Raw genomic sequence first — 12,545 nt, 5'->3', positions numbered from 1 at the left:
AAACGCTTATTGTATATTTGATACAGACTTAGAAAACTTCACAGGCCCAAGCAATAAAGCACTCTCATTCAGAGTATACAAACTACATTAATCTTCATTGGTACTGCTGCAAATTCATGGACCTGATTGATTGTAGCTTTAATGACAAAAGGCGTTTCTAACATGTTTTCAGTTTGCTGAATATCATTTGAATGGCCGATTTCAAGAAATGGAAGGCATAAATTCCCATGATTTGTCTGTAATGCGGTTATCTGTTGCAAAAAAGTTCATGTCGTTTAAAGGTTTGTTTCGTTTTCTTCCAATGTTGGGTATTGTTATTTTTTTCTATATTGTACTCCTATTGTACTTTATATTGAGAGTTTTTTTAACTTAAATATATTTGTAAATACATAAGTCAAAATATCATGTTTAAGGTTTTGTGATCAAGCAGGTTATTCTAGTGCTACGCCCGCTTAATTAATTGAAGTTGAGTAAGCGTGTCTTCATCTATATATCTAGCGGTTAATCGGAATTTTTTGTATAAAATCGTATGAAATTAGTAAAAAAAAGTAACATTATACTGTGTTAGTACACATATAAGTTTTGTCTTAATGTCTTTTATTGCCACCACCACCCACAAATTGGGGGGCATATAGCGTTGCCACTGTCCGTCCGTCCGTCCGTATAAACGAGCGACATTTCGCTGCGACAAAATTTGACCGAATTATGACCCTGTGATGAGTTTTCAATGATATTGTTTGCGAACGCAACTGCTCTTTAACCACATTGTGGATTTTGCTAAAACTTTCAGGGATGAACACTCTTACTGTGTAGATGATCATGAAGGTGGGAATTTCGCCCGCGACCAAATTCGACTAAAAATGACCCTTCGTCGATTTTTCAATTATATAGTTTGTGAACTCAACTCCTATTAAACCACTTGGTGGATTTTGCTCAAACTTTCAGGGATCCAAAGGTGCTAATTTTTGCTGAAACTCAAATCAGTATTTTCAACAACTTCATACTCAATTGTTAAGCAAATGTGCAAAGTGGGGGCACCGGTGTACTCTGTACAAAGTTCTAGTTTGATTGAAATTGCGGAGTGTTTACAGTCCAAAGATTTTGCTTATAATTTTAATTATATGTGTATTATTGCACTTTTGTTCTTACAAAATTTTCGTAATGATGGATTGGCCCTTCAGAATAAGAGCCCTTAAATTTATTGAAATTACGCAATTATAGGTTTTACGTGAGCTCTTCTATGCTGTGCTTAATGCTATATGTGTTGTGTAGTGCATGCCATATAAAATGTTTAATTAGTGTTTAAGTCCCAGTAAAGATAAAAAAGTCGCGAATATTCAAAGTCTATCAGGCTCGGGAGAGGAGTCTTTTTTCATTTCAAATGTACATTTGGTTTTATTGCGACGTTTTGTGTTTAATTTTCAGTGTTCCTGTCTGATTCTTGTCCAAAGTGTGGCTTTACCGTACTTGAGGAGGATGTTAAGGTAAGCATTTACCACTGCTTTTAACATATTATTAAAAAGTCGCGTGCTTGCCTGCCTGCCTGTCTACTCGTCTGACTGACTGCCTTACTACCCACTCACGTGTTTTTTTCCGAAGCTGTTCTCAATATCTTTATTCATGGTAGTTCATGACATTTAAAAAAAGACATGTCTATACAGTGTGTAGTGATCGATTTCGTAACAAAATCGTTATGGCACCTGAATGGAATACAATTTATTATGTTTTACGGCATTCAACGTTTCGTTAACATTTTTCCTTAGATATATACCTTTGGAAATTGATTAGTTTTTTTTGGGTATATTAACAAAGTCTGATGTGACTTTTCAGTTGCACTGTCATACATGCGGAAGGGCATTCCATTTAAAGCCATACTGCATCGAGAAAGATCTGGCCGCTCTTGAAGACAACGATAAATTCTCTTGCACACTGTGCAACATTGGATTTTGGGTATGTTAATGAGAAAGGAAACGGATCTTACATGACATTTGAAATTATTGTACATTAGAAAATATATATCAGTATATAATGTGCCATGTTGTCTGTATGCATGTGAATCCAACATATGTCTGATCCCAGCAGTTATTGTGTCAATGCTTTTGAAAATTGTAGACAAACACGGGCAAACTCCAGGTACAGGCTCCTAATTCATACAAATGGGTAAATAAACAAAAGGTAAGATTTTATATTTACAAGTATCTGCTGTACTCAAATCATATTCAACAGTGTTTGATTTTATTTTATATGTAGAGAAGAAAGTCGTGTGGGCTGTATTATCTTTATTAATATACCGTTGCAACAACAATGCTCTGCATTATGGCATGTGTCAAAACTGATTTAAGATGTAATAACTATGATTTCATGCTTAATGCGTTTAACAGGTAATCACGCACATTATTTTTGGTTAAATGACGGGCACTATGCTATACCATTATATACATATTTGTCTTTACACAGGCCCTTGAGGACCTGCGAAATGTGGAACGTATGGAGAAAGATGTTTTTGTGTCTGAGAAAGCTACAGGTATGTTAATTGATATCCCGCTCAAAACGAATAAGGATATAGAAACATTAGGCGTGCCCGCCCCTTTTTTTCTGAAGGTTCTTTCATCATGAACAGTTTGCTTATGGGCAAAACTACTTCAACAGGTGCTACAGCGCATAATATCAAGTGATCACGATTGAACTACGTTTATGAATATTAACCTTTATTTCAATAAACATGTGTTCATCAACTCTTTCAGAGCATGTAACTATTTAGCAATTTAGTTGTTGTAAACGTTTTATATGTTTATGTGGAAAAAGTTTTATAAATCTTATACAGCACGTACATCAGGTATTTGTGACCAGTTTTATCACGTCTCAGTGATAACACTGCTAAACAATTTGTCAATTATCAGCTTAACACATAAAATATAATTAATCTTTGAATTAGAAGCGTGTACTATATATATAAATAACCATGTTTAAGGAAAGTACTGTGATATATACACAACTATTGGAATAAAAACAGTTTGGTGTGCTAATTGTTTGTCTTTCAAAAAGATGTAAGTCTTTTCGCATCTTCAAGAACAAATGTATCCATAATTATATTGTTATCTTATGGTTTATTATTTAATGTAAAGAATCACTGCCATGTTCAACTGTCGACACGGATGCAGAGACAGTCAACCGCAACGGAATTAAACAAAAGGTGTGTTTTAACAGAGTATTAACTGAAAAGCGTCACAATGTTACAACGTAACTATGTGAACCAGGCATTAATTGAAGCCTCACTGCATGAAAGCGATTTGCTTGCCTGATCTTTCATCTATCCCTATTGCACGTTTGAAATAACAACTATATTGCTTCTTTCAAAACTATGGCATTTATATAGTTGATATCTATTAACTTTTTTAACTCATCAATATCACCTTATGACCTTTATATTGAATTTATTGTGTGTTTGTTTTTATATGAAGAGAAGAAAGTCGTGTGGGCTGTATTATCTTTATTAATATACCATTGCAACAAAAATGCTCTGCATTATGGCGTGTGTCAAAACTGATATAAGATGTAATAACTATGATTTAATGCTTAATGCGTTTAACAGGTAATCACGCACATTATTTTTGGTTATATGACGGGCACTATGCTATACCATTATTTACATATTTGTCTTTACACAGACCCTTGAGGACCTGCGCGATGTGGAACGTATGGAGAAAGATGTTTTTGTGTCTGAGAAAGGTACAGGTATGTCAATTGATATCCCGCTCAAAACGATTAAGGATATAGAAACATTAGGCGTGCCCGCCCCTTTTTTCTGAAGGTTCTTTCATCCTGCACACTTTGCTTATGAGCAAAACTACTTCAACAGGAGCTACAGCGCATAATATCAAGTGATCACGATTGAACTACGTTTATGAAGATTAATCTTTATTTAAATAAACATGTGTGCATAAACTCATTCATAGCATGTCAATATTTAGCCATTTAGTTGTTGTAAACGTTTTATATGTTTATGTGGAAAAAGTTTTATAAATCTATTACAGCACGTTTATCACGTCTTTTTGACCAGTTTCATCACGTCTCAGTGATAACACTGCCAAACAACTAGTCAATGATCAGCTTAACACATAAAATATAATTAATCTTTGAATATTAGAAGCGTATACTAGATGTATAAATAACCATGTTTAAAGAAAGTAGTGTGATATATACACAACTATTGGAATAAAAACAGTTTGGTGTGCTAAGTGTTTGTCTTTCAAAAGATGTAAGTCTTTTCGCATCTTCAAGAACAAATGTATCCATAATTATATTGTTATCTTATGGTGTATTATTTATTGTTAAGAATCACTGCCATGTTCAAATGTCGACACGGATGCAGAGACAGTCAACCGCAACGGAATTAAACAAAAGGTTTGTATTAACTGAGTATTAACTGAAAAGTGTCACGATGTTACAACGTAACTATGTGAACCAGGCATTAAGTGAAGCCTCACTGCATGAAAGCGATTTGCTTGACTGTCCTTTCGTCTGTCCCTATTGCGCGTTTGAAATAACAACTATATTGCTTCTTTCAAAACTATGGCATTTATATAGTTGATATCTATTAACTTTCTCAACTCATCAATATCACCTTATGACCTTTACATTGAACTTATTGTGTTTGTTTGTTTTTTTCGGAAAATTAAATAAATTTTTAGATAAAAGCATATAATTTTAGGGTCAATACCGCATTTTCGTTTCTGCACATTAGATCTGAAGCAAGGCGGCTTTGATTCTTTTATTGATGCTATGTCTCAGCACTCTCAACAATCTCATATCAACTGATCCCTTTATAAACTTGATATTGACCTTTTTTGGCCTAAAATTGTTTTGGGGTACCATAAATTTTGTAACACCAGGATTGACAATGACACGAATGTTTTCTGTGATTTCAACATATCAACATCATTACAAAAACGATTAAACAGACAATACAATTATAAATAGTCTCTTACTGAATAAGAGTTTGAACGTCAATTTAATGCAGTTATTTGTCAATATGCTCCAGCATAAGATGGAGAGAAGCGGAATGGTTAGAACGTGGGTATCCGATGATGATTGTAAATATGGTGTCCCCAGTTCGTTTTTCTTGAATACTTCATTAATATTGCTTTAATATCGATGTAAAAGCAGGTAACGGCATCATTATTAATAGTGACATAGGAATAGTGCATTTTGTGAAATAAATATTTATGTTTCATTATATTGTATTTATATATTTTTAGGAAATGAGATTACGGCGACTATGTTCCAAGGTATAGTTATACAGTTATCTTATTTAATATCAGGTTTTTTTTTACAGATTTGTTAAAACATTTACATTTTTACTAATTAAGCATTGTTCATTAAGCTGATACAGCATAAAGCTAGTTATACAACCATGTAAGTTATAAAATTTAAGATTAATAATAACATACTTTTCGCCTTTAACAAATTTCATGTATATTTTATTCAGAAGAAGAGATCGTCTTGGGAGTACCAGGAGCTAACTAGGCCCAAGAAGAGAAAGCAGACATTCTGTGTCTGTGACAGGCCTGATGATGGCAGGTATGGATTTTACTTGAACTGCCTTGTGCCATGTCTATTACTGTCGTATATATGAACCACTCACAAAGATCATGCTTTTAATTTCTTCGGAATTAAGATCAGAATAATATTTTGGAATATGTTCATGAAAGGGAGGCAATGACAATGCAGTTCACTTGTTGATGTGCACTGAACGCAAACCCATTGTATTATTGAATTCTCTCCATATATAGGTTGTATTGGATGTGTGACCATTGCAAGGACTGGGTGCATCCAGAATGCATCAAACGGGACCATGCAGACTGTCCCCAGCCTTTTTTGTGCCCATCATGTTTGGTAAGCAATATTATAATACGACACGCGGCTTGTTTTCTATAGACAAACAAGGAAGTCAAGTGAGGGATATTCTTCAATAATTATGGGCGGAGCTTAATGTTTTGAAAATAGTTCCCGACATGTCACGGAAATTTTGCAATAAAATGCATGTGTTAAAACGCGCTCTAAATAAAATGCTATAAACTTAACATGTGTATTAATTTAATGAGTCAAAAACTAGTATATGTGATGATAAATGGTTTAATTGCATCTTCACAGAACGTTATCAGTGTCGGAAAATTAATATTATTGCATGTTATAGCATATTAGCTTTTTACTAGCACAAATGAGCGTGACGTCATATTGGTTGTTTGCTTTTTGTTATCAATGACTCTGAGTCATTTGCAAAATATTTGCGAATGAAATCCACGTAATATGTATGTTATGATTAAATTACGTCGATAAATAGCGTGTAAATGTACTCTGTAGTAAGATGGGCGGAGTATTCGTAATTTGATTCCATCTATACTCCTTGCTGTGGGTTATTCGACAACAAACCATGATAGAAAAATAGTATTTCGTAAATAGAAAACTGCAATATATTGTTTTTTCTTTATCATTAATGATGACAAGTATAACGATTCATTATTTTGCAATTTACAGGACGTCCACATAAGGAAATGGGAAGTCACTGACAGTGCCGAAAAATGTGGATTTGAAGAATCAGATGTACGTATTGGCCATAACAATAATTAAAATCGAAAAACAAAACAACGCATAATGCCTTCTAATTTATTCTGTTGAAAAACCTTTTTATCCAAATACGGTCCATAAGGTTAAAACCTTATGTTACTGTAAAGCAATCGACAAGACCTGTTTTATGGGTATAAACGTAGTAATTAAATTATATTACACAGGGTCCGGAAGATGTCGAGCGTTTTCTCATAACGTTGGACGTGGCAGTGAAACTGGTATGGATCATATATTTGTATCTACTTTCATTTGTAAAAGCCACATTCCATGAATACCCATATACAGATAAATAAATTTTTATAAACAACTTACGACCATTAAGAGAAAACAACATGTCGGCAAAGTAATAAAGTGTATTTCTCATTAAATCGTCATACTGTTCATTGCAATAGCCGTTTAGGCTTGACAATTATTTTACACGGAGTGTAAATATCAATCGCATCGTTTCGAAGATTCATTTCGATAAATGAACGTTCATAAGAAATATTTGTTGAAAGATCTGAATGTATGAAATGGTGTTAATTATATTGATTGCACTGCGACTTTACAAAATGTTTTACACTAAATATATTTTGATTTTTTAAATACCACAAGCAATTTTTTTAATAATGGTTCGTAAAGTGAACTCTGCATAGAATCTAACACAATGCAGTATAGTTTGCAAATTAATTCAATCATTTCAACGTTTGCATAATTTTAGTTCCTCGTGTATTCCAATTAAGAAAAATTACAGTGTAGACTTATGCGCGAATTATCCACTTAATGTTGGTGTCGAGTGTCAAGTTATTATTCGAAGCCAATACATTGTTTGCTTTTTCTGCTATCTAGGTCCCTGTGGCATACAAAACGTGCTTTTCCATTGTCACATCGACGGTGGAAGACAGGTGAGCAATGGTTTCATAGGATTTCTACATGTTCTAGTGGTTACAATATTGTAAAAGAAAGTCATATATATTTTACTCTCCATTGGATCACATAAGTTCATAGGAATTTGGTCGAAGTTCTATCGCCATTTCATTCCGATCTTTTTTTTATATATTTCAGTGACGTTTTGTGGTTGCAAAACCATTGCAAATTTATTACAAACGTAGACGCGGCACCAAAAAGTTCCATCGGATATGGATTTGGCGTTTTCACGTTAGAGGTATTAATTCATACATTACTCTCCGTTGCATGCCTATTGATTATCATATTCAAATATTAATGCACAATTTCATTAACGTATTGTCATACTCTTGAAACAGTGTACCTGCTATAATCATTTGGTTCTTTTTTATCATTTTTTTCCACATGTAATTCAGGCACTGACTGTCGTAGAGAAAAACATCCAAGATACCTTTTCAGAAAATGGGTAAGTTGTAATTGTCATAAATAAGGTAGCTTTTGTGCAATTAAATTCAAGGCACTGATATACTAAGCTTCTTCAAAATGTGCGTTAATGCTTACAAAAACTGACTTTAACAGCAGAAAAACTTTCTAAACGGCGTAGTATTCGAACTCGGTCTTGCCACCGAAACGGTGTTGTGGAATTGATCTTGATGCGTCTGCTACTTGCCCAAAGTCAAGAGCAACTTCGAATTCTATAAGCTCCGAACGAAATAGATAAACTCTATATGAGAAATTCGTAAAGACCAAAGTATCGCAATGATTTTGTTGCATTACGAACAGGCACTTAGTACAGTACAATGCCTAGCAATGGCAACTGTATATTGCATAAGCGCTTGGCATTCAAAATACCAATTATATTAAAATCTATCTGTGTTCCCATATTACCACTTTATATTTAGGATAAGAGCCGAAATATTTTGAATCAATCAACGATAAAAGTCGAGGTTCCATTGTAAAGAAAAAATATGTGTTATTCGCTTATTCACAATTTCTCCTGACAAACGGTACCATACACAACGTAAAACTTTCCCTTTCTTTGATTTTTTACAAATTTCTCAAAACATGGGAAAATGATTGCTTACTTAAACTGTCAATAATGACGATATTTACAGGAACCACCCTTTGGTAAAGCTCGTAGCTAACGAAAAGCTGAAATCAGCTTTCAAGAAGAACAAAAGGTATTTCGTATTATATTTTTTATTGAGTTTTTTTTTTTTCATGAACTATTCCAGTCAGCCATAACATAATCATTGGGCCGTTTACAATGGATTTAGAAAGTGAAAAATAAACATAATCTTGCATATGACCGATTTTGTAAAGGTTAAAAATTAGTATGTCGAAAGATATACATTTAAGGTCGTGCTCGATCGAGACTGCCATCAACATTTGTTAAAAACTTAACTTAAACTTATAATAATTAAAACCAATACTATTTCTATATTGAATTACAGACTAGTTTCATCGTATACAGAATCCGTCCTCGTCAAGGAAGCGTGTTCAGTGATCATGCAAGAGGTATAGAGTATGGTCTTTGATTATTTTTAGTAACAAGTATTATCTTACAATAATATATACGTTTTCAAAACATGATTTTATGAGTGCGTTACATTTTGTTCATTTTGTGAACAACCACATTTCATTCACAAAAGTATAAGCTTGCGCTGTGTTTGTGTAAATTTAATTCGTCAAATGTAAATATTTTAAATGTTAATGGGAAACAAAGTCTTAAAATGTACAATATCTCCATATAACATGCCTGTTAACCTGTCAATAGACATAGAATCCCGTTTTATTTTTTACGGGGTTTTTAAAGGCGAGTCCGAACAATATAAATAGTAAAGGCAAAAATATAAAGTTATATAATTTATTGAAAAAAAGTATATCGGTTTCGAATGTCATACAATAATTATTTTTTTCTTTGGTGTTAAAGTAAACTACATATTCGTACAGAAAATATTTCACAGTACATGTATGTAAAATTTGTTAAATATTCTCATAATCGTTTGTTTCAAATCATAAAACTGCAGGCGACTGGGTGTAGTTATAAAGAGGCCACAGAGGCTCTGCAACGAACGGTGGCCAAAAGTATTTTCACAGCATATAGCCTGGCAACAACTCACCGTATGTATTGTCCATATCATTAATACTACAATGATCAGTTTTTGTAAAAAATATAGCAGTCATATTAGGTTTTTCGTTTTCTTTTCGTATTAATGTCATAGAAATTTCATTCGGATTTACGTTTTACAAAATGGTTTAAAGAGATATCTGTAACGTGTTTTAGCATAACCAAGCCATTAATACAATTACTAGTCACAGGCAGTTTATGATTAGTAAAAGTTTATCGTATCATTGAAATCAAACAATTACTTATAAGTGTCTTCGTAGCCTTTGACACTTTAAAAGTTTGACTTGTTATGTAAATTGATGTGTTTTTAGTTCATTTTCACAAATATTTTGGGGTGTTTAATGCAGGCTCGAGCATAAAAGAATATTGGTCAAGCGCCCTAGCGGATAGACGTAAGTAAAACACGGAACATATTTACAGATGAAATTGTAGGTGCTCATGAAATTTCATTTGAGAAATTTTTCTGGATAGTAGATGTATATTAATGTTAAAAAGCAAGTTTTCTTGTAGCTTATGTCACAACTGTCATGGTACTCAGAAACTGTGTGAGAATCATAGTCAATATGTCGTATCAGATTGGATTTTGTTGCAATCTATTTCAAAGGTAAAGCCTGGTGAACACAAAGACGCTAACAACCTGCAGATAAGTTCAACATGGCTGACAACACCGTACGGTCGGAAGATGTGTAAGGACAAAAATGGGATCGTTGCATTACAGACACCGGTTTACTGTTAACTGTTGAGTTATCGATCCGGACTGAACTTAAGTGTGCACCACTGCAGTATGATGACATTTAAGTTTTATAGACTTTCATGCAATAGTTACTGCCACACAGCTCCGGACATAAAAGTGGAAGGACGGAGAACCAGACAGAAACAATATCGGCGAATGATGATGCATATTTGTTTTAAGTTTCGTATAATAGGTACTGTGAAACAGCTCCGGACGTACAACCTTCATGATTTTCAATCTATTAAGGGGCAATAAATTAATTATGCGTGCACCGCAGTATGATTGAACACATTCATATTAAGTTTAATGACATTTAATAAATAATTATTGATAAACACCTCCGGACATCGCCAAAATTATATTCCTTCACTGTCTTAGAGGGGTAAAAAGCCATCATAATGGAGGTGTCATTTTGTCTACTTACAAGAGTTGGTGCATTCGCATTTAATGCGTATTCTACATGCAATAGTAAATGCATGCAAAAATAAATATCTTTCTTGCAACAAGTGTAAATCTACTGCAAATCTTAGCAAAACATTTGCAAACGTATGTGCGTGTGTATAGTGACGCAATCATACGATTTTTCCATAGATAATATGTTTCTTAATGACAATATGTTTGTATTTGATTAATAAAATACCTGGATATTATATGAAAATGTCAGTTTCTGTTCCGAATCGCCACCCTGCTTCTTTCTAGCAGCACCATGTACCTTTTGGGATCCTAGATCTTACCCTGTATTATACATACGTACGTGGTCCTTTATTCATGGCAGGTGATGAATTGCCGAAACAGAACGGCACAAAACGAAACAAAATACAAACAGAGTACAATAAAGCCGGTGTCACCGCTTTGGAACGGTCGATGTTAACTACTGGGGTTTAAACAGGTTAATGAGCGCTCAACCTCATACGTGAATCAGGAATATTCATTATACATACAAGTGTAAAATATAGTACTCTTACATTGTATTATATTTATGGCTATATGGATGATAAGAGCGCCTATGTCTTTTGACTAAATCTCGTTCATATTTCAGTAGTTATGGCTATATGGCGAATAAGAGCGACTACGTCTTTTGAATAAATCTTGTTCACATTTTCGTATTAATGCTTATAATGGGATAAGAGCGCCTTTGTCTTTTCATTAAATCTCGTTCTAATTTCCGTATTAATTGCCTATATGGATGATAAAGAGCCTATTTGTTTTAACATAATGTTGTTCATATTTCCGTATTAATGCTTATCAAGGGAAAAGAGCGCCTATGTAGATTTACTAAATCTCGTTCATATTTCCGTATTAATGGCTATATGGCGGATAAGAGCGCCGATGTGGTTTGCCTAAATCTCGTTCACAATTTTGTATTAATGCTTATAATGGCATAAGAGCGCCTTTGTCTTTATACAAAATCTCGTTCACATTTTCCTATAAATGCGTAAAACTAGATAATAGGGGTTATTTACTGTGGACATAGTCGACTTTCAGAAATGAACGATAGTGTCATTTTAGGAGTCATTTACTGTTGCCATAGTCGACTTGCAGTATTGTACGATGGTGTCATTTTAAGAGTCATTTACTGTGGCCATAGTCGACTTTTAGTAATGAACGATGATGTCATTTTAAGAGTCATTTACTGTGGCCATAGTCGAATTGCAGTAATGAACGATGGTGTCATTTTAAGAGTCATCTACTGTGACCATAGTCGAATTTCAGTAATGAACGATAGTGTCATTTTAAGAGCCATTTACTGTGGCCATAGTCGACTTGCAGTAATGAACGATGGTGTCATTTTAAGAGTCATTTACTGTGGCCATAGTCGACTTGCAGTAATGAACGATGGTGTCATTTTAAGAGTCATTTACTGTGGCCATAGTCGACCTTTAGTAATGAACAATGGTGTCATTTTAAGCGTCATTTACTGTGGCCATAGTCGACTTGCAGTAATGAACGATGGTGTTATTTTAAGTGTCATTTACTGTGGCCATAGTCGACTTTCAGTAATGAACGATGTTGTCATTTTAAGAGTCATTTACCGTGGCCATAGTCGACTTGCAGTAATGAACGATGGTGTCATTTTAAGAGGTCATTTACTGTGGCCATAGTCGACTTTTAGTAATAAACGATAGTGTTATTTTAAGAGTCATTTACTGTGGCCATAGTCGACTTTTA

The 12,545-nt window shown here is 33.9% G+C and overlaps 1 protein-coding gene and 1 long non-coding RNA gene across 2 annotated transcripts; both read left to right on the top strand.

Annotated features, from left to right (window-relative positions):
- The first annotated feature begins 208 nt into the window (after positions 1 to 208).
- Positions 209 to 9,036, top strand: LOC127860784 (uncharacterized). The gene is made up of 17 exons (XM_052399062.1): positions 209 to 281; positions 1,426 to 1,484; positions 1,831 to 1,950; positions 2,458 to 2,524; positions 3,126 to 3,193; positions 3,669 to 3,735; positions 4,337 to 4,404; positions 5,259 to 5,288; positions 5,489 to 5,580; positions 5,793 to 5,895; positions 6,538 to 6,603; positions 6,792 to 6,845; positions 7,456 to 7,511; positions 7,672 to 7,771; positions 7,929 to 7,978; positions 8,628 to 8,693; positions 8,967 to 9,036. The coding sequence occupies exons 1-17, from the start codon at positions 209 to 211 to the stop codon at positions 9,034 to 9,036; spliced, it is 1,209 nt and encodes a 402-aa protein (XP_052255022.1).
- A 504-nt stretch (positions 9,037 to 9,540) lies between these two features.
- On the top strand, positions 9,541 to 10,466 carry LOC127860050 (uncharacterized). Its single transcript, XR_008039580.1, has 3 exons — positions 9,541 to 9,636; positions 9,991 to 10,035; positions 10,248 to 10,466. It is a non-coding gene; the product is annotated as an uncharacterized LOC127860050 (long non-coding RNA).
- Positions 10,467 to 12,545: the final 2,079 nt, after the last annotated feature.

The sequence above is a fragment of the Dreissena polymorpha genome, chromosome 15 (genome assembly GCF_020536995.1).
Source record: "Dreissena polymorpha isolate Duluth1 chromosome 15, UMN_Dpol_1.0, whole genome shotgun sequence".
Classification (NCBI taxonomy): Eukaryota; Metazoa; Mollusca; class Bivalvia; order Myida; family Dreissenidae; genus Dreissena; species Dreissena polymorpha.
This window is presented reverse-complemented; position numbering and strand designations above follow the sequence as displayed.